Here is a 27,001-nt window from a genome sequence, read left to right on the forward strand (position 1 = left end):
GGGAGAGCCTGGTGGTGGGTTTTGAGGAGGGCACGTATTGCATGGAGCACTGGGTGTGGTGCATAAACAATGAATCTTGGAACACTGAAAAAATACAATAAGAGGTTAAAAAAAATTTAAGAAAAATAAAACCAAACAACGCCCCCCCCCAATCCCTAAAGACTCCACTAAAAAACTACTAGAAATGAAAGAGGAATTCAGTAAAGTTGCAGGATACAAAATCAATGTATAAATATCTGTTGTATTCCTATACACTATTAATGAAGCAGCAGAAAGTGAAATGAAGAAAACAATCCCAGAGATAGTCCAAGATGACAGAGGAGCAGGAGACCCTAGTTTCATCTGGTCACAGGAATTCAGCTAGACAGCTGTAAAATCATTCTGAACACCTGCAAACTCAACCGGAGAGGTAAGAAAAGAACAGCTGCAACTCTACAAACAGAGAAGTGATCACATTCTGCAAGGTAGGTGGTGTGGAGAAATGAATCCAAGGTGATATATGGGAAGATAAACTGCAGGGGGAGGGAGCCTCCATTGCCCAGCTACCAGAAAGTGATATAACAGTGGAGTGCAAAATCAGAACTTTTAGAAGTCTGCCCCAGTGAGGGACAACCCTGCCTGAAAGGTGCTCAGGTGGTGAAGTGGGGTGGAATCCTAGGTGGGACAGTGTGGCTTCAGGATCCCCGGGGTCACAGGAAGACTAGGGTGCCTGAATGCAGTGGCTTCCAGGCATCAGAGCAGGGAAGCTGGCTGCAGAGTGACCCCAAGAGTGAGCTCTCAGCTCAGGGTTGCCATAAACTGGGAACCACAGCAGTCAGGTGACTGTTCCCTGCATAGGGGCATAGCAAGTGGTACAACCATGGCAAGATACCCCTTTCCTCATCCAGGAGGAGTGCCTCGGGTGCCTGCCATAGGAGTTTACAATTTGTACATTGAAAGTGGGTCATGTGCCTGAGGTAGAAAGACTCTATCACAGGCTGGGTGAGCAAGGAGTGCAGAGACCAGGGAGAGAGGAGTGATTACCTGCTTTTCCCTGAGGGTGCACTGAGGAGTGGGGCCAGAGCTTTTGGCTCAGGGGCTGGAGATTGGGAGATCCCCATTTTCATTTTCATCCTCTAAAGCAGTGTGGAAGCCTTCAGGGAACAAAAGCCACAGACAGCAATCCTGAGCCGCTTACTTAGCCTGGCCCCTGGCAAGGGTGGTACAATCCCGCCCAGGGCAAAGACACCTAAAAATCAATCTAACAGGCCCCTTGCCCAGATCATCAAGAACATCCAGCTAAGACCAGTTTACCGATCATAGAGAACTACAAAACTCTAGCACTAGGGGAAAACAGTATACAGAATTCACGTTTCCCCCCCCCATGATTCTTTAGTCTTTCAATTTTAATTTTTTTCTCTTTCCTTTTTCAATTTCTTATTTTATCATCTCTTTTTTTAAAAAATATTTTTAAATTTTCATTATTATAATTATATCCTATCCTTTCATTGTACTTAATTAAATATTTAAAAAATATTTTCTTTCTTTAAAATTTTAAGATTAGTTTCTTCTAACAAAGAGACCAAAAATACACCCAGAATCTCGTGTATGGCTCTGTTCTCTTCACTTGTCTAATCATATTGTCTCTCTTTTTTCTTCTTATTTTTTGTTAAAGTCTTTTAAAATTTTCATCTTTATAGCTACATTCTATCCTTTCAATGTATTGAAAGGATATTCAATGTTATTTTTGTATATATGTAAGTTTTTCTTTCTTTACAATCTTGGGATGTAGTTTCTTCTAACAAACAGACCAAAATACACCCAGGATATAGTTTATTGCTGTGTTATGTTCACCTGTACATATTCCTTCTTTTTTTTCTTTTTTATCTTTTAATTTTCATTTTTAGAGTTACAGTCTATCTTTTCATTGTATTTAATTTTATTTTTGTACATACATCAGTTTTTCTTTCTTTACAATTTTGGGATCTAGTTTTCTAACAAACGGACCAAGATACACATAGGATCCAGTGTACTGCTCTGTTCTATTCACCTCTCTGATTACATTCTCTCTTTTTTTAATTAATTTTTTTTCCATTTGGAGGCTTTACTTTTTTTTTTTAGTGTATATTTCTCTGGGGTCATTGTTACCATTTTAGTACTTTGTTCTCTCATTCATCTATTCTTCTCTGGACAGAATGACACGATGGAAAAATTCACCTCAAAAAAGAGAACAAGAGGCAGTACTGACTGCCAGGGCCCTAATCAGTATGGACATAAGTAAGATGTCAGAAATAGAGTTCAGAATAATCATTATAAAGATACAAGCTGGGCTTGAAAAAAGCATAAAAGACACTAGAGAGTCCCTCCCTGGAGAAAGAAAAGAATGGAAATCTGGTCAAATCAAAATTTAAAAAAGGCTATTATGAGATGCAATAAAAAATGGAGGCTCTAACTGCTAGGATAAATGAGGCAGAAGAGAGAATTCGTGATATAGAAGACCAAATGATGGAGAATAAAGAAACTGAGAAAAAGAGAGATAAACAATTACTGGATCAGGAGGGGAGAATCTGAGATATAAGTGATACCATAAAGCAAAACAATATTAGAAAAATTGGGATCCCAGAAGGAGAGGGAAAGAGAGAGAGAGAGAGGCAGAAGCAGAAGGTATAGGATTCAAGTCCAGGAGGCACAGAGAACCCCCTTCAAAATCAATAAAACCAGGTCAACAAGCTGACATGCAATAGTGAACTTGCAAATCTCAGAGACAAAGAGAAAATCTTAAAAGTAGCTCAAGACAAGAGATCCTTAACCTATAAGGGTAGAAACGTTAGACTGGCAGCAGACCTATCCACAGAGACCTGGCAGGCCAGAAAGGATTGGCATGATATATTCAGTGTGCTAAATGAGAAAAATATTCAACCAAGAATACTTTATCCAGCTAGAATAGAAGGAAAGCGATAGAAGGAAAGATAAATAGAAGGAAAAATAAAAAGCTTCAAAATAGGCTTCCAGGACAAACAGAAACTAAAAAAAATTGTGATCACTAAACCAGCCCTGCAAGAAATAATAAAACAGATCCTATAAGCAAAGAGGGAGCCCAAAAGTAACATATAACAGAAAGGAACAGAGACAATATACAGAAACAGTGACTTTACAAGTAATACAATGGCACTAAATTCATATCTTTCCATAGTTATTCTGAAAGTAAATGGGCTAAATGCCCCAATCAAAAGACATAGGGTATCAGACTTGATTTAAAAAAAAAACCCAAGACCCATTGATATGCTGTCTGCAAGAGACTCATTTTAGATCCAAAGACACCTCCAGATTGAAAGTAAGGGGGTGGAAAGCCATTTATCATGCTAATAGATATGAAGAGAGAAATTATATCTTAAACCAAAGACTGTAGTAAAAGATGAGGAAGGATACAATATCATAATTAAATAGTCTATCCAACAAGAAGATCTAAAAATTGGAACTATTTCTGCCCCTAACATGGGAGCAGCCGATTATATAAACCAATTAATAACAAAATTAAAGAAACTCATTGATAATAATACAGTAATAGTAGGGGACTTTAACACCCCATTCACTGCAATGGGCAGATCATCTAAGCAGAAGATCAACAAAGAAACAAGGGCTTTGAATGACACACTGGACCAGATGGACTTCACAGATATATTCAGAGCATTCCATCCTAAAGGAACAGAATACACATTCTTCTCGAGTGCATGTGGAACATTCTCCAGAATAGATCACATACTGGGTCACAAATCAGGTCTCAACTGGTACCAAAAGACTGGGATCATTCCCTGAATATTTTCTGCTCTGAAGCTAGAACTCAATCACAAGAGGACATTTGAAAGGAACTCAAATACAGGGAGACTAAAGAGCATCTTACTAAAGAATGAATGGGTCAACCAGGAAATGAAAGAATTTAAAGAAATTCATGAAAACAAATGAAAATGAAAACACAACTGTTCAAAACCTTTGGGATGCAGCAAAAGTGGTCCTAAGAGGGAGTACATAGCAATACAAGTTTTTCTCAAGAAACAAAAAAGGTCTCAAATACACAAACTAACCTTACATCTAAAAGAGCTGGAGAAAGAGCAGCAAATAAATCCTAAACCCAGCAGGAGAAGAGAAATAATAAAGATCAGAGCGGATAATAATGAAATAGAAACCAAAAGAACAGTAAAATTAGGAGCTGGTTTTTGGAAAGAATTGATAAACCCCTCGCCAGACTTATCAAAAAGAAAAGAGAAAGGACCTAAATTAATAAATCATGAATGAAAGGGGAGAGGTCCCAAACAACACTGAAAAAATACAAATAATTTCAGGAACATATTATGAGCAACTATATGCCAATAAATTAGGCAATGTGGAAGAAATGGATGTATTCCTAGAGATGTATAAACTACCAAACTGAAACAGGAAGAAATAGAAAACCATAAACAGACCCATAACAGCAAAGAAACTGAAGTAATAATAAAAATCTCCCACCAAACAAGACTCGGGGCCAGATGGCTTCCCAGGAGAATTTTACCAAACATTTAAAGAAGAATTAATACCTATGCTTCTGAAGCTGTTTCAAAAATAGAAATGGAAGGAAAACTTCCCAAGACTTTCTATGAGGCCAGCATTACCTTGATCCCCAAAACAGACAAAGGCCCCACCAAAAAGGAGAATTACAGACCAATATCCCTGATCAACATGTAGGCAAAAATGCTCACCAAGATACTGGCTAACAGGATCCAACTGTACATTAAAAGGATTATTCACGCAGCATAATCTCTTCCAGTCCCATCCATGTTGCTACAAAAGTTGGGTATTCATCCTTTCTGATGGAGGCATAATACTCCATAGTGTATATGGACCACATCTTCCTTATCCATTCATCCGTTGAAGGGCATCTTGGTTCTTGTAGCAACATGGATGGGACTGGAAGAGATTACACTGAGTGAAATAAGTCAAGCAGAGAGAGTCAATTATCATATGGTTTCACTTATTTGTGGAGCATAACAAATAACATGGAGGACAAGGGGAGTTAGAGAGGAGAAGGGAGTTGGGGGAAATTGGAAGGGGAGGTGAACCATGAGAGACTCTGTAAAACAATCTGAGGGGTTTGAAGCGGCGGGGGGTGGGAGGTTGGGGGAACCAGCTGGTGGGTATTAGAGAGGGCACGGATTGCATGGAGCACTGGGTGTGGTGCAAAAACAAGGAATACTGTTATGCTGAAAAAAAAAAAGATTAACTGAAAGTGAAAAAAAAAAGAAATCCTGTTAGTTAGAAATTAAACATCATGCTATAATATTTCTAATGTCACTAGCAAATCAACAAAAATACAATTGATTATAAAACAGAAAGAAAAAGGATTATTCACCACGACCAAGTGGGATTTATTCCTGGGTTGCAAGGGTGGTCCAATATCTGCAAATCAATCAATGTGATACACTAACTTAATAAAAGAAAGGATAAGAACCATATGATTCTCTCAATAGTTGCAAAAAAAGCATTTAACAAAGTACAGCATCCTTTTTTGACTAAAACTCTTTACAGTGCAGGGATAAAGGAACATACCTCAGTATCATAAAAGCCATCTATGAAAAGGCCACAGTGAATATCATTCTCAATGGGGGAAACACTGAGAGCTTTTCCCCGAAGGTCAGGAACACAGCAGGGATGTCCACTATCATCACTGCTATTCAACACAGTACTAGAAGTCTTAACCTCAGCAATTAGACAACAAAAAGAAATAAAAGGCATCTGAATCAGCAAAGAGGAAGTCAAACTCTCACTCTTTGCAGATAACATGATACTCTTATGTGGAAAACCCAAAATACTCCAACCAAAAATTGCTAGAACTGATATAGGAATTAAGCAAAGTGGCAGGGTATAAAATCAACACACAGAAGTCTGTTGCATTTTTACACACCAATAATGAAGCAGCAGAAAGAGAAATCAAGGAATCAGTCCCATTTACAATTTCCCCCAAACGGTAAGACACTTAAGAATAAACCTAACCAAAGGGGGAAAGGATCTGTACTCAATAAACTATAGAACACTCATGAAAGAAATTGAGGAATATACAAAGAAATGGAAAGACATTCCATGTTCATGGATTGGAAGAACAAATGTTAAAATGTTTATGCTACCTAGAGCAATCTATACATTCAATGAAATCCCTATCAAAATACCATCAGCTTTTTTCACAGAGCTGGAACAAATAATCCTAAAATTTGTATGGAACCAGAAAAGACCCTGAATAGCCAAAGGAATGTTAAAAAGAAAAGCAAAGTGGGAGGCATCACAATTCCGGACTTCAAGCTGTATCACAAAGTTGTAATCATCAAGACAGTATGGTACTGGCCCAAAAACAGACACATAGACCAGTGGAACAGAATAGAGAGCACAGAAATGAACCCTCAACTCTATGGTCGACTAATCTTTGACAAAACGGGACAGAACATCCAGTTTAAAAAAGACAGTCTCTTCAACAAATGGTGTTAAGAAAACTGGACAGCCACATGCAGAAGAATGAAACTGGAGAACTTTCTTACAGTATACACAAAAATAAATGCAAAATGGATTAAAGACCTAATGTGAGACCTGAGACCATATAAATCCTAGCACAGCGCACAGGTAGTAATTTCTATGGCATCAATGGTAGGAACATTTTCCCCCCCTTTTAAAAGTTTTTATTTAAATTCCAGTTAAGTTATACAGTATAGTATCAGCTTCAGGTATACAATATAGTGATTCAACACTTCCATACAACACCCAATTCTCATCATAACAAGTGCACTCCTTAATCCTAATTACCTATTTCACCCATCCCTCCACCCACCACCCCTCTGGTAATCATCAGTTTGTTCTCTATAATTAAGCATCTGTTTCTTGGTCTTCCTCTCTCTTTTTCCCCCATGATCATTTGTTTTGTTTCTTTAAATCACATAGAGGTGAAATCATATGCTATTTCTCTTTCATGTCTTATTTGTTTCACTTAGAATAATACTCTGTAGCACCATCTACATCATTGCAAATGACAAGATTTCATTTTTTTTTAATGGCTGAGTAATATTCTATTGCATACACATACCACACTTTCTTTATCTATTCATCAGTTGATGGATGGACATTTGGGCTCTCCATAATCTGGCTATTGTAAATAATGTTGCTATAAACATTGGTGTGCATGTAAACATTGGTGTGCATGTATCCCTTTGAAGTAGTATTTTTGTATTCTTTGGGTAAATACCTACTAGTGTAATTGCTGCATCATACAATAGAACTATTTTTATTTTTTGAGGAACCTCCATACTGTTTTCCAGAGTGGCTGCACCAGTTTACATTCCCACCAACAGTGTGAGGGTTCCCTTTTCTCCACATCCTCACCAAGGCTTGTCTCCTGTGTTGTTAATTTTAGCCATTCTGACTGGTATGAGGCGATATGTCCTCATAGTTTTGAGTTGTATTTCCCTGATGATGAGCACTGAGTAATTTATAGAATTGTTGAAGCTCTATATTGTAAACCTAAAACTAATATAACACAATATGTTATTCTGAAGTTAAAATTTAAAAATTAACAACAATAAGAAACTACTGTGTGATATTTATCTCTTGATTGGACCCACACTATTAAACATACACATACACATACAGACACATACACACACACATACACTGTGTGTGTATAGTAATAAATCATGATCAATACAGTTTATTCTCAGAGTACAAGGTTGGCTTAACATTTGAAATTAATGTAATTAATGTATTAACAGAATAAAGAAGATAAATGACATAATTGTTTCTACTGATAATTGACATTATCAAAATTTAGTACCCATTTGTGATTCAAAAAAAAAAAAAAATCTCAGGGAACCTGGAAGGGAAATTCATCCAGCAGATAAAAGACATCACCAACACTCTTTAAAAAATGATTCATTTTATTTATTTTAGAGAGAGAGGGCACATAAGCAGGGGGAGAGACAGAGAGAAAGAGAGAGAGAGAATCTCAAGCAGATGCCATGCTCAATGTGGAGCCTGACATGGGGACAGATCTTAGGACCCAGAGACATGATCTGAGCTAAAATCAAGAGCTGGCTGCTTAACCAACTGAGCCACCTAAGTGCCCCACCAACACTCATAGCTAATATGCTACCTGGCAAAATACTGAACACTTTCATCCTAAGGATGTCTGCTCTTACCACTCTTATTTAAGATCATATTGGAGGCGTTAGCCAGTGTAGTAAGGTAAGAAAAACAAATGAATAAATATACAGATTGGAAAGGAAAAAAAGAGAACTATCCTTACAACATGATTTTCTATATAGAAAATCCTAAGAAATCCAAAAAACAAAACTTGGAACTAATGAATTACTTTAGCAAGGTTATAGGATACAATGCTAAATTTAAAAAGGAATTGATTTTTTTAATATAATGGCAGCAAATAATTTGAAAATAGTATTAAAATTTTATTTTATAATACCATCAAAATATAAAAATACTTAGGAATAAAACTAACAAAAGATATATAAGATCTGTATCTTCAATACTACAAAACACTGCTAAGAGAAATTAAAGACTTAAATAAATAGAAAGATAGATTAGGTTCATGGGTTGGAAGACTAAAAACTCTTAGTTTGTTAGTTATCACCAAAATGATCTCCAGATTCAAAGCAATACCAATCATAACCCTGCAGGCTTTTTTTTTTTTTCTAAAAACTGACAAGTTGATTTTAAAATCTATATAAAAATATAAAGAATCTAGAACCAGGACTGGCACACTATGGTCTGTGGACCAAATCCAGCCCACTGCCCATTTTTGTAAATAATATTTATTGGAATGCAGGCTCACTCATTCATTCAGATATTGTTTAGGGCTGCTGTTGTGCTTCCACAACAGTACCGAGTAGATGTGATAAAGACCATATGACTAGGGCGTCTGGGTGGCTCAGTCAGTTAAGTGCTGCCTTTGGCTCAGGTCATGATCCCAGGGTGATGGAGTCCTGCATCGGGCTCCCTGCAGAGCTTCTGCTTCTCCCTCTGCCTGTTGCTCTGCCTACTTGTGCTCTCTCTCTCTGTGTGTCAAATAAATAAATAAAATCTTTTAAAAAGGCCATGTGACTCACAAGCCTAAAATATTTACTATCTAGCCCTTTACAAAAAAATTTGTAGACCCCTAATCTAGAATATCTACAATAATCTTGAAAAAGAACAAAGCTGACAAACATATTATCTGACTTCAAAAATTACTGTAAACCTGCAGTAGCCAAGAGAGTATGGAACTGCGATAAGGAACCACAAATAGATAATGGAATCAAATAGAGCTCCCAGAGACAAACTCACATTTATATGGTCATTTGATTTTTTAAAAAGGTTTATTTATGTATTTATGTATTTATTTAAGAGAGAAAGAGAGAGAGAGCGAGAGCGAGAAAGTGAGCTAGCAAAAGCAGGGGGAAGGGTAGAGGGAGAGGGAGAAAGAATCCACAAGCAGACTCCCTGATGAGTGCAGAGCCTGATGTGGGGCTTGATCCTGTGACTCTGAGCTCATGACCTAAGCTGAAATCAAGAGTCAGTCAGATGCTCAACTGATGAGCCACCCAGGTGCCCCTGGTCATTTTATTTTTGACAGAGTTGCAAAGGCAATTCAATGGGGGAAAGGAAGGTCATTTCAACAAATGAGGCTATAATATCGGGATATTCACATATAAAAAATATGAACTTCTACACATACCTCATAACACAGAAAAAATTAACTTGATATAGATCACAGATTTAGATGTAAAAAATAGAACTATAACACCTTTGGAAAACACAGAATGTCATCATGTCATGGGGGCAGTCAAAGATTCCTTTTACAGGTTATAGAAACAATAATCATTAAAGAAAAAAACTACTCAAATTGCATTAAAATTAAAAATTTCTGTTCATAAAAACATAGAGTTTAAAAGAAATAGGTAAGCTACAGATTAGAAAATAATAGTCCTAAGACATATATCAGGTAAGAAATAGTGACCAGGGTATATAAAGAACACCTAGAACTCAATAATAACAACCCAATTAAAAATGGGCAAAAGATTAAACCAGATACTTCAGAAAAGAAGATACATAAATAGTCAGTAAGCATACAGAAAGATGCTCAACATCATTGGTCACCCAAAAAAAAGCAAATTAACCCCCAAAGAGACAACTACTATAATGGCTAAAACTAATAAGGCTGACAGCACCAAGTATTAGCAACAATATGGAGCAGATATAACTTTTATACACTGTTTATGACAATGTAAAATGAAACATCTACTTTAGTAAAAGTTCCAGCAGCTGTTTTATGACAAATACTCACCCATTTCATGACTCAGAATTTCTACTCCTAGCTATTTACCTGAGTGAAATGAAAACACGTATCTACAAAAATACTTTTCTCTATGAATGCTCACGGCAGTTTTATTCATAATAACCCCAAATTAGAAACAGCTCAGGTGTTTAGTCATAAAAAATGGATTTATTCTATGGTATGAATTTCTAGAACAGGAAAAACTAATTTATGGTGGCAAAAATCAAACAGTGATCTCCTCTGGGGTGAGTGTACAGGTTAGACTGGGAAAAGGTACAAGGGGACTTTCTGCAGTGATGGTAATAGTCTATATCTTGACAGGGGTATAGCTTACATAGGTCTATGCATTTATCAAAACTCAACTAGTATATATTTGATATTTTAAAAAGTAATTACATGTAAATTTGATTTCAAATTTAAACATTTGTAAACATACTGAACTCTACTTAAAGATATAAATGTTGAAGTATTTAGGGGGACATGTAGTCACTGCTACAATGTAGTTGATATAATCGTACAATGTACAATTTTGAAATGCATCAAAAATAAGATTAACTAGATAGACAGATAGATAAGTAGATAGGTAATAAAACAAGCATAGTAATACCTTCCTGGTAGAATCTAGGTGGTAGGTCTATGGGTTTTACTGTAAATGCTTTAAACTTTTTGATATGTTTAAAGTGTTTATAATCAAATGTTGGAAAAAATACTGAATGTCTACTCACTGTTCTAGGCAATGGAGATACAAGAGATGACTAAGGTAGAGTTTTTTAGAGAAGGTTATCCAGTGGAAGGGAATTAGTATTTGCGTAGTTCATATTACAATCCTGGGGCATAGGCAGGGGCAACAATTTATTTTTATCCTCGCAACTGGGTGTGCGGAAGCAGGCTTGAAATGAGTGAAGATGATGAGTTCAATTTTGAATATAATGTGCTTTATGATCCTACAAGATATTTAAGTGCAACATCTAGTAGACTATTAGATATACAGGCCAGGAGATTTGCATAAATCTGGGCTACAAATGTTGTGGTTTTCATGCCTTTGGGTACTCTACCTGTTTGGTCAGTAAGCACAGTTTAATAACTGTGATTTCAATAGTGCTTTCATTTTAAAATACTATCTCAAACATCTGTTCCCTCCAAATTTAATATTATTTACCTGTTGGCCTATTTATTTTTCCATGGGAAGTATAATAGAACAGAAATTACACTAATAAAGGCTATAAAATAGCAAGATTAAAATGTGGGCAATACAAGGATTTTAGGTATTTTCATTAAGCTAATCATTTGAAGGCTAATAATTGGTAAATACATTACACTGGCAGATGGTTCTTTGGTACTCACCTGATCAAATACAGCTCTTTATTCCAAGGGTAGATATTTAAGACTGGCCCAACACCAATCATGTGGTTGTGACATTCTCCAACATTTTCAATATACTCATGCTTCAGTGGCACTTCGGTGAGGAGTTCAAATTCCTCAGGTGCCTTTTGAAGTACTTGTTCTGCTGCATAGAATCCATCTACCAGCAGTGTCCTGCCACCTGTTCCTTCATGCTTAAGACAGTGAAACACTTGAATGCTAAACAGGGAAAAAATTAAATTCTTCTGTTTAGTGCAGAAAAGAGAATATATCAGATTAGAAAACTATATATGAAATAATAATTGAATCTACTTATGTCATTTTCATTTCCAAGTTAATTGTTTTTCCTTATACTCAGTTATACTTTTGTGCTTTGAAATATTAATTCCACTACAGGTTTCTTCTAAACATATTCAATATGAATTAAAATATGAACAAGGAGACCCTGGGAAAAAAGGCATGAATAAGATATAAAAAAGCCCACAGTCTAGTAGGTAAACATGAAGGAAATAATTACCAGTAACATATGATAGGCACTATAATAAAGTTGTATAGAAGATATAGAGAGGCCACAATTTACAAAATATATTTAAGAGAGAAAGAAGTGCCTGTCAGCATAGCACAGAGAATCATGAAAGGATTTTAAACTGGGAAACTCTATGGTCACATTAACATTTTTTAAGACTAGATTACGATGATAGTATGGGAGATGGACTGGTGGGAAGGAAGATGATAAAAAATGTAGAAGACAACGTGGTAGTTGAAGTAGACAAAAGTACTGAGGGTTTGAGCTTAGAGAAGGGTGTTATTAAAAAAGACACACCAAAGAGATACCATAGGAGTAGAACTGACAAGATTTGATAACTGATTAAATGTAGCAGAGGAAGAAGGAGCAAATCTAGAATGATTTCGGGTTTTTCACTTGGACAACTTGTCATTTGCTGGGATGGAGAATGCAGACAAAAGTGTAATTGATCTTAATGAGGGGGTGTGAGGGTTTGAGGAAGAAGTTCAGTTTAGGGACCCTGTTGAAATAGTTGAGTCATATGTGGCTGAAAATGTTAACAGAGAAAGGAAAGGGGATTTAAAGGGCTGGAAAACTACAGCAGGAGCTTCAAATTAATAAGGGGAAAATAAAATTAATAGTAATTTAGAAAAAATAGAGTAAATAACAAAGTAAAAAAAGTTTAAAAAAAAGGAATGCAGAGAGAAGGAATAAAATCAAGGAGAACCTAATATACATACAGTTAAAATGAGAAACATCAGTTCTGGACTGTTGAGTTTTCTGTGAAACTTCTAGGTCAAGACTTTTTAACCCAGAAGACAGGTGGATTTTGTAGTTTGTAGGTGATAGCTAAAGCCAAGAGCATGGAAAAAGTCATTTGGAGAGATCATTTCAAGTAAGAAAAGAATGACAAACAGGAAATCTTGAGGAACAACAATATCTAGGACATGGACAGAAGAAAATAAGCCAGCACTGGATGCTTAAGAAAAGTGGTCGGAGATCTAGGAGGAAAACTAAAAAAGAAAGGATATTTAAAACCAGCTAGTGGTTAACAGCATGCCCCGGGGTCAAGTAAGAGGAAGATTGAAAGGTACACACTGAGTATGGCAGTAAGTTAGTTGCTGGTGACTTTAGAGAGAATGATTTTATCTTTGTTTTATCTATCTATCTATCTATCTATCTATCTATTTATTTAAGAGTGAGCATATGGTAGAAGGGCAGAGGGAGAGGGTAGAGAGAATCTCAAGCAGACTCCCTGCTAAGTACAGAGCCCATGTGGGGCTTGATCAAAATCAAGAGTTGGATATTTGACCCACCGAGCCTCCCAGATGACCTTAAAGAAAGTAATTTTAATTGGAAGGGGTTGGATAAACTAGCTGACTATGGATTGTGGTGTGAATGGGAAGTGATAATGAAGATACTGAATGTAGATGATTCTTTTAATAAGTTTAGCTGAGAAGGGGAAGAATAAAGCAAGGCTATAGCTAGAGGGAGAAAGAGTCCAAAGAGGATATGAGAAGCTGATAGGAAGGAGTCAATAGGTATGAAAGGGTGAAGATGTAGGAGAGAGCAATCTCCAACGATGCTAGAGAAGATGAAATCCAAAAGGTAAAGGCAAAGGTAACTTTTGAAAGGACAAGGCATGTAACAATGTTGATGATGATGATGATAATGGCTAAAGTGATGATAATAATAGTAATAATAATAGTAATAATAATAGCACTTTTTGAGCACTTATTATGTGTCAGGCAGTATGCTTTAAATATGCTTTAAATACATCATGTAATGTAATCCCTAAGCAATACTAATGAATAGGTCTTTTTTTTTTTTTAAAGATTTTATTTATTTATTTTACAGACAGAGATCACAAGTAGGCAGAGAGGCAGGCAGAGAGAGAGAGAGGAAGGGAAGCAGGCTCCCTGCTGAGCAGAGAGCCTGATGCGGGGCTCGATCCCAGGACTCTGAGACCATGACCCGAGCCGAAGGCAGAGGCTTAACCCACTGAGCCACCCAGGCGTCCCATGAATAGGTCTTATTACTAGTCCCATTTCACAAATGAAGAAACTGAGGCATAGAGAAATTAAGTTACTTGTCCAAGATCACAAAGCTAATATATGTTACAGCTGAGATACAGATCCAGATCTCTTAATGACATGGCCTGAGCTCTTAACCACTCTTGCTACATTGCTCATGTACTTACTTGGTCCTTGTCATTGATTAGAAAGGTTTAAATTAAAGGCAAAGACAACTTAACTGCTGATCTTTGGTAATGGTCAAAGAAGAAAAAATACTCAATATTTGAATGTCAACCTCTGTCCGGATGCTTCCCATCCCATTTCCTCTTTCTTTCTTCTGCACTCCCTAGAATGAGGATGGAGGGCTGTTGGGAGCTTCATATACTGGTAACATTGACAAGGATCTCTAAAACCTGCTTTATTCTTCCTCTCATGAACCAAATATTCTTAAGTTCCAAACCCTTAATTTTTAATTTTTTTATAAACATATAATGTATTATTAGCCCCAAGGGTACAGGTCTGTGAATCACCAGGTTTACACACTTCACAGCACTCACCATAGCACATGCCCTCCCCAATGTCCATAACCCAACACCCTCTCCCTACACCCCTCCCCCCAGCAACCCTCAGTTTGTTTTGTGACATTAAGAGTCTCTTTTGGTTTGTCTCCCTCCTGATGTCATCTTGTTTCATTTATTCTTTTCCTACCCCCCTAACCCACCGCTCCCTGTTCCAAACCTTTAAAGAAAATCAAGGTAAGCACAATCAATTGCATATTATCACCCTCTCATACTGTCTTTACAAATCCATACGTATACTCACTTTAATAATATCTTTGTGCCTCAGGCTCATTGTCTAAAGGCAGAAGCAAGATCAGTAACAAAATAACTACAGGTATCTCTAATAAGTGGTAAACAGTAGGTGAGTATGGTATTTATCTGTTGTGTCTCATAATTATCAGTTCATTTTCGTGGGGAGTCATTTAAGATCTATTTTCTGTTTGCTATGGTGGTAATAATAATATATAACCATTGTACACCTTAACTTTATACAATGTTATATGTCAATTACATATTAATAAAGCTGGGGGAAAATATGGTATAACTTTGGCTCAGCAGCTTCTGATTCCATGTGAAAAAAGGTTTTTTTCACTAATTCCTCCTCTCCAACTTCTTACAATTTGGATTCAAATTCCTGTTAATACTGACCCAAAGAAGCTGTGTTTAAAAGACTGACCCCTTTGCAATATAACTAAATATAAGAAAATTGTACAATTCCAAAATTAACGATTACAATTTTTTGTAAGTTGTTGGTAATTACTTTGACAAAAATGCAAACTAAACAAAATTAAGATCCATTTATATAGTAAGGTGTATTCTCAATCATTTCAAAAAAATTTATTCTTTTAAGTCCAAAGAAGACTGAGCTAAAGATTTTTCAAAATGATCATCTTTCTAAGAGAAGAAATAGTCACACATATCAGTAGCAGCAGATATTATCTTGGTTCAAATAGAAAACAGAAATTATTCATTAAGGAGGGCACATGATATGATGAGCACTGGGTATTATATGCAACTGATAAATTATTGAATACTACATCTCAAACTAATGATGTCCCATATGTTGGCTAATGGAATTTAAGAAAATAAAGAAATTATTCAAGGCCATCACATGTAAAGACCCTAATATGGAAAATTCTACTTCACTTACCCACAGGGCTCTTGGAAATAGGTCGTGTCAGTGTGCCGGTCCAAAGCCAGCTTGGTGTATGCAGTGTCGCCCCTGGAGAAGTCTGAAGTAAAATACCACATCCTCCCATAGATGGTTTCTCTGTCAAATCAAATGAAGGAAGACTTAGCTAATTGAAAGTTTTATTCTTGTCTCTCACAACTTGAATAACTTCTTTAACTATTCACAAGTCACAATAGATTTTTTTGGCTCCAGATTTCCATCTATAAGTTGTAGATGACAGTTGAACATCCCACCAGTCTTAACGATTCTGTCACTGATTAATATCCTAGGAAGTTGGGGGAAAACTGTGCAAGTAGAGTTGACTCCTAAATAACACAGGTTTGAACTGCATGGATCCACTCATACATGGATTTTTTTTCTCAATAAATACAATTATAAATATATTTTCTCTTCCTTATGATTTTCTTTTTTTTTCTTCCTTATGATTTTCTTAATAACATTTTCTTTTCTCTAGCTTACTTTATGGTAAGAATACAGTATAGAATACATACAACATATAGAATACGTGCTAGTTGACTATGTTATTGGTAAAGCTTCTAGTCAACAGTAGGCTATTACTAATTAAGTTCTGGGGAGTCAAAAGTTATACATGAATTTTCAACTGTGTGGGGGTGGGAGAGGTCAGTTCCCCTAGTGCCCCCATTGTTCAAAGGTCAACTGTATAATGTAGTCTGAAAGCTTAGGGAATAATCCCCCTCTTTTTATGTGCCTACTTTTTTTAAAAAAAGATTTTTATTTATTTATTTGAGAGACAGAGACCACAAGTAGACAGAGAGAGAGGACGAAGCAGGCTCCCCACTGAGCAGAGAGCCTGACGTGGGGCTCGATCCCAGGACCCTGAGATCATGACCTGAGCTGAAGGCAGAGGCTTTAACCCACTGAGCCACCCAGGCGCCCCGATGTGCCTACTTTTAATAGCTTTCACATTCATGGTTTTTTCCTGTGCTCACCTTCCTTGCATAGAAAAAGATGCCTTTATGCAGATGCTTTTAGAAGTGATTAATGTAGATCCTCACCCATCTTTTGGACATGGAAGAATAAGAAAAAGAGAAAAGGATAGTTTATGTTAGCAAGTATTTAATGAGATGCTGTATCACTGTTGTATCTCTCTTTAAGGTATACATCATAGATTTTTATTTTATACTTATTTTACTGGTGGCTCAGATCTGACCAAGGGTCACTTTAATTCTTTAGCTTTCAGAGTTCATCTTATTTTCAAACCTTCAAAGTCCAAACAGGAAATGGTTTTCCTCATGAACTATAATCTCTAAAGCCCTCTCAATTGTTTGCTTACCAGCACTTGAAAGTTCTTAAAACCTGTTTGAGACTGAATGGTACAAAATGTTGATTATGCTGTACCAGGATAAGGCAAATGACCCAGCATTCTATTTGCTATACAGTGAGCTATATCTGGCCCTTATTAAGTAAAAGGAAAGTACTGAAACCTGAGCTATCTGAATCCTAGTTCTTTTTTTTTTAATTTTTTAAAAAAGATTTATTTATTTATTTTAGAGAGAGAGAGAGAGAGATGGAGGGTGGAGGGGGAGAGGGAAAGAGAATCTGAAGCCGACTCTATGCCTAGTGCACAGCCTGACGCAGGACTCAGTCTCACCGCCCTGATCATGACCTGGGATGAAACCAAGAGTTAAATGCTTTAACTGACTGAGCCACCCAGGCATTCCTCCTTTTCCCTAACTGAACATTTTATTAGTGAACATCTTCCATTAGTGCTGTTATACGTACTACACCACTAAAATTTTTTTTATCTATTTATTTGAGAGACAGAGAGACATCATGAGCAGGGGAAGGGGCAGAGGGGGAAGCAGGCTCCCTGATGAGCAGGAAGTACACCACGGGGGAACTTGATCCCAGGACCCTGAGATTGTGACCTGAACCAAAATCAAGAGTCAGACGCTTAACTGACTAAGCCACTCAGGTGTCCCTACACCACACTATTTGTTAAAAATTTGTTAAAAATTTTTAAAATATTTATTTAAGGGGCACCTGGATGGCTCAGTGGGTTAAGTCTCTGCCTTCGGCTCAGGTCATGATCTCAGGGTCCTGGGTTAGAGCCCTGCATCGGGCTCTCTGCTCAGCGGGAGCCTGCCTTCCTCTCTCTCTCCCTGCCTCTCTGCCTACTTGTGATTTCTCTCTCTGTCAAACTATAAAGTATTTATTTAAATTCCAGTTAGATAACATACATTTTAATATTAGTTTCAGGTGTACAATATAGTGATTCAACACTTCCATACAACACCCAGTGCTCATCACAAGTGCCCTCCTTAACATCCATCCCCTATTTCACCCATCCCCCCATCCACCTCCCTTCTGGTAACCATCAGTGCCTTCTCTATAGTTGAGTCTGTTTCTTGGTTTGTCTCCCTTTCCCCCACTTTGCTCATTTGTTTTGTTTCTTAAATTCCACAACTGATTGAAATCATATGGTACTTTTATTTCTCTGACTGATTTTGCTTAGCATACTACTTTCTAGCTCCATCCACATCATTGCAAATGGCAATATTTCATTCTTTTTTATAGCTGAGTAAAATTCCACTGTGTATATATACATATTTTCATTCATTCATCAATGGACATCTGAGCTCTTTCCATAATTTGGCTATTGTTGATAAAGCTGCTGTAAATATTGAGGTGCACGTATTCTTTTGAATTAGTACTTTTGTATTCTATGTGTAAGTACTTAGTAGTGCAAATTGCTGGGCAGTTCTATTTTACACTTTTTAAAAAAGACTTTATTTATTTATGTGACAGACAGAGATCACAAGTAGGCAGAGAGGCAGGCAGAGAGAGAAGGGGACGCAGGCTCCCTGCTGAGCAGAGAGCCCGATGTGGGGCTCGATCCCAGGACTCTGAGATCATGACCTGAGCCGAAGGCAGAGGCTTTAACCCACTGAGCCACCCAGGTTCCCTGGTAGTTCTATTTTAACTTTTTGAGGAACTTCCATACTGTTTTCCAGAGTGGCTGCACCAGCTTGCATTCCCACCAACAGTACAAGACAGTTCGCCTTTTCCACATCCTCACTAACACCTGTTCTTTCCTGTGTTGCTTTTAGCTATTCTGACAGGTGTGAAGTGATAACTCACTGTAGTTTTGATTTGTATTTCCCTGATGATAAGTGATGTTGAGCATCTTTTCATATGTCTGCTGGCCATCTGTATGTCTTTGGAAAAATGTCTATTCATGTCTTCTGCCCATTTCTTAAATGGATTATTTGGTTTTTCGTGTGGAGTTTGACAATTCTTTGTAGATTTTGGATACTAATCCTCGATCAGGGACGTCATTTGCAAATATCTTCTCCCATTCTGAATGCTGACTTTTAGTTTTGTTGATTGTTTCCTTTGCTCTGCAGAAGGTTTTATCCTGGTGAAGTCCCAATAGTTCATTTTTACTTTTGTTTCCCTTGCCTCTGGCGATTTGTCTAGTAAGAAGTTGCTATGGTCAATGTCAAAGTGGTTACTGCCTGTGTTGTCTCTAAGATTTTAATGGTTTCTTGTCTCACATTTAGAACTTTCATCCATTTTCAATTTATTTTTGTGTATGGTGTAAGAAAGTGGTCCAGTTTCATTCTTTTGCATGGATCTGTCCAGTTTTCCCAACACCATCTGTTGAGGAGACTGTCTTTTCTCCATCAGATATTCTTTCCTGCTTTGTCAAAAATTACTTGACAACTGATAGAGTTGTGGGTTCATTTCTGTTTTTTTTTTTTTTTTTTTAAACAGTACGTCAGAAAGGGAATTCCGGGTAACAATTATCCAGGCCATGGCTAGGTTGGAGAAAACCATTAATGACAACATGGAATTGATTAGGGCAGAAGTGAAAGCCACCAGGGATGATGTTCACAATGCTCTCAATGAGTTCCAATCTAATCTAAATTCTCTAACAGTTAGGGTAACTGAGGCAGAAGATAGAATTAGTGATCTAGAGGACAAACTGATAGAGAAAAAGGATTAGGAGGTGGCCTGGAACAAACAGCTTAGAAGCCATGAAAAGAGAATTAGGGAAATAAATGACACCAGGAAACGTTCCACTGTCAGAATTATTGGAATCCCTGAGGGGGAGGAGAAAGAAAGAAAGACTAGAAGATATAATTGAACAAATTCTCCATGAAAATTTTCCCAATCTGGCGAATGGAACCAGTGTTCGAGTCCCAGAGGCAGAAAGGTCTCCTCCCAAGATCATAGCATCTAGAAAGACCTCGAGACACCTGATTGTGAAAATGTTGAATCATTTCTGGGTTTTCTATTTTGTTCCATTTATCTCTGTGTCTACTTTGTGCCAGTACCATACCATGTTGATCACTATAGCTTTGTAATACAACTTAAGTCCAGAATTATGATGCTTCCAGCTTTTCTTTTTCAAGAATGCTTTGGCTATTCAGGGTCTTTCATGGTTCCATACAAATTTTGTGAAAATTGCGGGTGGTATTTTGATAGGGATTGCATTAAATGTGTACACTGCTTTGAGATAATATAGACATTTTAACAATGTTTTCCAATCCATAAGCCTGGAATGTTTTTCCATTTCTTTGTGTCATCTTCAACTTCTTTCATCAGTGTTTTATTGTTTTCAGAATACAGATCTTTTACCTCATTGGTTAGGTTTATTATTAGGTACATTATTGTTTTTGGTACAATTATAAATGGAATTGATCCCCTGATTTCTCTTTCTGCTGCTTCATTATTAGGGTATAGAAAGGCAACAGATTTCTTTTTTTTTTTTAAATTTTATTTTTTATAAACATATATTTTTTCCCCCAGGGGTACAGGTCTGTGAATCGCCAGGTTTACACACTTCACCGCACTCACCATAGCACATACCCTCCCCAATGTCCATAATAACCCCACCCCCCCTCCCAACCCCCCTCCCCCCAGCAACCCTCAGTTTGTTTTGTGAGATTAAGAGTCACTTATGGTTTATCTCCCTCCCAATCCCATCTTGCTTCATTTAATCTTCTCCTAACCCCTTAACCCCCATGTTGCATCTCCTCTCCCTCATATCAGGGAGATCATATGATAGTTGTCTTTCTCCGATTGACTTATTTCGCTAAGCATGATACCCTCTAGTTCCATCTACGTCGTCGCAAATAGCAAGATTTCATTTTTTTTGATGGCTGCATAGTATTCCATTGTGTATATATACCACATCTTCTTTATCCATTCGTCTGTTGATGGACATCTAGGTTCTTTCCATAGTCTGGCTATTGTAGACATTGCTGCTATAAACATTTGGGTGCACGTGCCCCTTCGGATCACTACGTTTGTATCTTTAGGGTAAATACCCAGCAGTGCAATTGCTGGGTCATAGTGTAGTTCTATTTTCAACATTTTGAGGAACCTCAATGCTGTTTTCCAGAGTGGTTGCACCAGCTTGCATTCCCACCAACAGTGTAGGAGGGTTCCCCTTTCTCTGCATCCTCGCCAGCATCTGTCATTTCCTGACTTGTTAATTTTGGCCATTCTGACTGGTGTGAGGTGATATCTCATTGTGGTTTTGATTTGTATTTCCCTGATGCCGAGTGATATGGAGCACTTTTTCATGTGTCTGTTGGCCATCTGGATGTCTTCTTTGCAGAAATGTCTGTTCATGTCTTCTACCCATTTCTTGACTGGATTATTTGTTCTTTGGGTGTTGAGTTTGCTAAGTTCTTTATAGATTTTGGACACCAGCCCTTTATCTGATATGTCGTTTGCAAATATCTTCTCCCATTCTGTCAGTTGTCTTTTGGTTTTGTTAACTGTTTCCTTTGCTGTGCAAAAGCTTTTGATCTTGATGAAATCCCAATAGTTCATTTTTGCCCTTGCTTCCCTTGCCTTTGGCGATGTTCCTAGGAAGATGTTGCTGTGGCTGAGGTTGAAGAGGTTGCTGCCTGTGTTCTCCTCAAGGATTTGGATGGATTCCTTTCTCACATTGAGGTCCTTCATCCATTTTGAGTCTATTTTCGTGTGTGGTGTAAGGAAATGATCCAATTTCATTTTTCTGCATGTGGCTGTCCAATTTTCCCAACACCATTTATTGAAGAGGCTGTCTTTTTTCCATTGGACATTCTTTGCTGCTTTGTCGAAGATTAGTTGACCATAGAGTTGAGGGTCTATTTCTGGGCTCTCTATTCTGTTCCATTGATATATGTGTCTGTTTTTGTGCCAGTACCATGCTGTCTTGATGAGGACAGCTTTGTAGTAGAGCTTGAAGTCTGGAATTGTGATGCCACCGACTTTGGCTTTCTTTTTCAATATTCCGTTGGCTATTCGCGGTCTTTTCTGGTTCCATATAAATTTTAGGATTATTTGTTCCATTTCTTTGAAAAAAATGGATGGTACTTTGATAGGAATTGCATTAAATGTGTAGATTGCTTTAGGTAGCATAGACATTTTCACAATATTTATTCTTCCAATCCAGGAGCATGGAACATTTTTCCATTTCTTTGTGTCTTCCTCAATTTCTTTCATGAGTACTTTATAGTTTTCTGTGTATAGATTCTTAGTCTCTTTGGTTAGGTTTATTCCTAGGTATCTTATAGTTTTGGGTGCAATTGTAAATGGGATTGACTCCTTAATTTCTCTTTCTTCTGTCTTGTTGTTGGTGTAGAGAAATGCAACTGATTTCTGTGCATTGATTTTATATCCTGACACTTTACTGAATTCCTGCACAAGTTCTAGCAGTTTTGGAGTGGAGTCTTTTGGGTTTTCCACATATAGTATCATATCATCTGCGAAGAGTGATAGTTTGACTTCTTTGCCGATTTGGATGCCTTTAATTTCTTTTTGTTGTCTGATTGCTGAGGCTAGGACTTCTAGTACTATGTTGAATAGCAGTGGTGATAACGGACATCCCTGCCGTGTTCCTGACCTTAGCGGAAATGCTTTCAGTTTTTCTCCAGTGAGAATGATATTTGCGATGGGTTTTTCATAGATGGCTTTGATAATATTGAGGTATGTGCCCTCTATCCCTACACTTGGAAGAGTTTTGATCAGGAAGGGATGCTGTACTTTGTCAAATGCTTTTTCAGCATCTATGGAGAGTATCATATGGTTCTTGTTCTTTCTTTTATTAATGTGTTGTATCACATTGATTGATTTGCGGATGTTGAACCAACCGTGCAGCCCTGGAATAAATCCCACTTGGTCGTGGTGAATAATCCTTTTAATGTACTGTTGAATCCTATTGGCTAGTATTTTGGTGAGAATTTTTGCATCTGTGTTCATCAAGGATATTGGTCTGTAGTTCTCTTTTTTGATGGGCTCCTTGTCTGGTTTTGGGATCAAGGTGATGCTGGCCTCATAAAATGAGTTGGGAAGTTTTCCTTCCATTTCTATTTTTTGGAACAGTTTCAGGAGAATAGGAATTAGTTCTTCCTTAAATGTTTGGTAGAATTCCCCCGGGAAGCCGTCTGGCCCTGGGCTTTTGTTTGTTTGGAGATTTTTGATGACTGTTTCAATCTCCTTACTGGTTATGGGTCTGTTCAGGCTTTCTATTTCTTCCTTGTTCAGTTGTGGTAGTTTATATGTCTCTAGGAATGCATCCATTTCTTCCAGATTGTCAAATTTGTTGTCATAGAGTTGCTCATAATATGTTCTTATGATTGTCTGTATTTCTTTGGTGTTAGTTGTGCTCTCTCCTCTTTCATTCGTGATTTTATTTATTTGGATCCTTTCTCTCTTCTTTTTGATAAGTCTGGCCAGGGGTTTATTAATCTTATTAATTCTTTCAAAGAACCAGCTCCTAGTTTCGCTGATTTGTTCTATTGTTTTTTTTTGGTTTCTATTTCATTGATTTCTGCTCTGATCTTTATGATTTCTCTTCTCCTGCTGGGTTTAGGGTTTCTTTCTTGTTCTTTCTCCAGCTCCTTTAGGTGTAGGGTTAGGTTGTGTAACTGAGACCTTTCTTGTTTCTTGAGAAAGGCTTGTACCGCTATATATTTTCCTCTCAGGACTGCCTTTTTGTGTCCCACAGATTTTGAACCGTTGTATTTTCATTATCATTTGTTTCCATGAATTTTTTCAATTCTTCTTTAATTTCCTGGTTGACCCATTCATTCTTTAGAAGGATGCTGTTTAGTCTCCATGTATTTGGGTTCTTTCCAAATTTCCTCTTGTGATTGAGTTCTAGCTTCAGAACATTGTGGTCTGAAAATATGCAGGGAATGATCCCAATCCTTTGATACCGGTTGAGACCTGATTTAGGACCGAGGATGTGATCTATTCTGGAGAATGTTCCATGTGCACTAGAGAAGAATGTGTATTCTGTTGCTTCGGGATGAAATGTTCTGAATAGATCTGTGATATCCATGTGGTCCAGTGTGTCATTTAAGGCCTTTATTTCCTTGTTGATCTTTTGCTTGGATGATCTGTCCATTTCAGTGAGGGGAGTGTTAAAGTCCCCTGCTATTATTGTATTATTGTCGATGTGTTTCTTTGATTTTGTTATTAATTGGTTTATATAGTTGGCTGCTCCCACGTTAGGGGCATAGATATTTAAAATTGTTAGATATTCTTATTGGACAGATGGCAACAGATTTCTGTATGTTGCTTTTGTACCCTGCAATTTTATAATTCGTGTATCAGTTCTAGCAATTTTTTGGTTGAATCTTTTGGGTTTTCTACATAGCACATCACATCATCTACAAATAGTGAAAGTATGACTTCTTCCTTTCTGATTTGGATGCCTTTTATTTCTTTGTTTGATTGCTGTGGTTAGGACTTACTTCCAGTATTATGTTAAATAACAGTGGTCAGAGTGACCACCTCTGTCTTCTTCCTGACTGTAGAGGAAAAGCTCTCAGTTTTGCTCCTTTTGAGGATATTTTCTGTGGGTTTTTCATATATGGGCTTTATTATGATGAGGTATGTTCCCTCTCTCCTTACTTTGTTAAGAGTTTTTACTCAAGAATGGATGCTGTACTTTGTCAGATGCTTTTTCCACTTTTTCTACATTTATTGAGTGGATCATATGGTCCTAATCCTTTCTTTTATTAATGTGGTATATGACATTTGCAACACAGGAATAAATGCCACTTGATTATGGTAAATGATTCTTTTAATGTACTGTTGGATTCAGTTTGCTAGTATTGTATTGAGATATTTGCATCCATGTTCATCAGGGATATTGGTCTATAATTCTGTTTTCAGTGGAGTGTGTCTGGTTTTGAATTCAGGGTAATGTTGGTCTCATAGAATGAGTTTGGAAGTTTCCCTTCCATTTCTATTTTTTGGAATAGTTTGAGAAGAACAGGTATTAACTCTTCTTTAAATGTTTGGTAGAATTTCCCTGGGAAGTCGTCTGGCCCTGGACTTTTGTTTGTTTGGAGATTTTGATTACTGATTCAGTTTCAGTTTCTTCGCTCATTATCAGTCTGCTTAAATTTTCTATTTCTTCCTGTTTCAGTTTTGGTAGTTTATATGTTTCTAGGAATTTATCCATTTCCTTGAGGTTGTCCAATTTGTTGGTATATAATTTTTCATAATATTCTCTTATAATTGTTTGTATATCTGTGGTGTTGGTTGTGATTTCTCCTCTCTCATTTGTGATTTTATTTATTTGGGTCATTTCTCTTTTCTTTTTGTTAAGTTTGGTTAGGGATTTATCAATTGTATTAATTTTTCTTTTTCTTTTTATAATTTTTTAATTATGTTATGTTAGTCACCATACAGTACATCATTAGTTTTTGATGTAGTGTAGTGTTCTATGATTGTTTGTGGATAACTCCATGCAATCTGTGCCCTCCTTAATACCCGTCACTGGGCTCACCCATCCCACCACCCCCTCCCCTCTAAAACCCTCAGGTTGATTCCCAGAGTCCACAGTCTCTCATGGTTTTTCTCCCCCTCTGATTATCGCCCTTCATTTTCCCCTTCCTTCTCCTAATGTCCTCCATGCTATTCCTTATGTCCCATAAGTAAGTGAAACCATATGATAATTAACTTTCTCTGCTTATTTCACTCAGCATAATCTCCTCCAGTCCCATGTCAATGAAAATGGTGGGTATTCATCCTTTCTGATGGCTGAGTAATATTCCATTGTATATATGAACCACATCTTCTTTATCCATTCATCTGTTGAAGGACATCTCAGCTCCTTCCAGTTTGGCTATTGTGGACATTGCTGCTATGAACATTGGGGAGCATATGGCCCTCATTTTCATGTATTAATTTTTTGAAGAACCAGATCCATTATTATTGATCTCTTCTATTGTTTTAGTTTCTATACCATTTATTTCTGTTCTTATTTCCCTCATTCTGCTGGTGTTAGGCTTCATTTGTTTCTCTTTTTCTAACTCCTTTAGGTATAAGGTTGTTTATTTGATATTTTTCTTGCTTGTTAAGGTAGGCCTATATTGCTATGTATTTCCCCCTTATGACCACTTTTGCTGTATCTGAATGGTTTTGGACTATCATGTTTTCATTTTCATTTGTCCAGTTATTTTTAAAAATTTCTTCTTTGATGTCCTGGTTGACTCATTATTTAGTAGCATGTTGTTTAACCTGCATGTATTTGTGGTCTTTCCAAATTTTTTCTTGTGATTGACTTAAAGTTTCATAGTGTTGTGGTCAGAAAACATGCATGGTATGATCTCAATCTTTTTGTATTTTTTGAGGCCTGATTTCTGACCTAGTATGTGATCTATTCTGGAGAAGGTCCCATGTGCATGTGAAAAGAATATGTAATTCTGCTGCTTTAGGATAGAATGTTCCTAATACATCTGTTAAGTCCATCTGGTCCAGCGTGTCATTCAAAGCCCTGGTTTCCTTGTTGATTTTCTGTTTAGATGATTTGGTCATTACTGTAAGTGGGTGTTCAAGTCCCCTACTATTACTGCATTATTATCAATAAGTTCCTTCATGTTTGTTATTAATTGTTTTCTATATTTGGATGCTCTCAAGTTAGGCAAATAAATATTTACAATTGTTAGATCTTCTTGTTGGGTAGTCCCCTTTATTATGATAGAGTGTCCTTTTTCATCTCTTGTTACAGTCTGGTTTAAAGTGTAGTTTTTGTGATATAAGTACTGCTAGTCTACCTTTCTTTTCATGTCT

General features: G+C 37.0%; 1 protein-coding gene across 3 annotated transcripts in view; it reads right to left on the reverse strand.

Annotated features, from left to right (window-relative positions):
• Nucleotides 1–27,001, reverse strand: part of TMLHE (trimethyllysine hydroxylase, epsilon) — a 100,685-nt gene that overhangs the window by 24,616 nt on the left and 49,068 nt on the right. For 2 of the 3 annotated variants that reach the window (XM_032846272.1, XM_032846273.1), the window contains exons 5-6: nucleotides 15,911–16,030; nucleotides 11,663–11,899 (exon numbers count right to left, since the gene is read on the reverse strand). In XM_032846272.1, coding sequence (XP_032702163.1) covers nucleotides 11,663–11,899; nucleotides 15,911–16,030 — 357 coding nt within the window. Of the gene's footprint in view, nucleotides 1–10,842; nucleotides 11,263–11,662; nucleotides 11,900–15,910; nucleotides 16,031–27,001 lie in introns of those variants that run through there. The other variant, XM_032846274.1, reaches the window with a different exon arrangement.

This window comes from Lontra canadensis, unplaced genomic scaffold (genome assembly GCF_010015895.1).
Source record: "Lontra canadensis isolate GAN:19392208 unplaced genomic scaffold, GSC_riverotter_1.0 scaffold174, whole genome shotgun sequence".
Lineage (NCBI taxonomy): Eukaryota > Metazoa > Chordata > Mammalia > Carnivora > Mustelidae > Lontra > Lontra canadensis.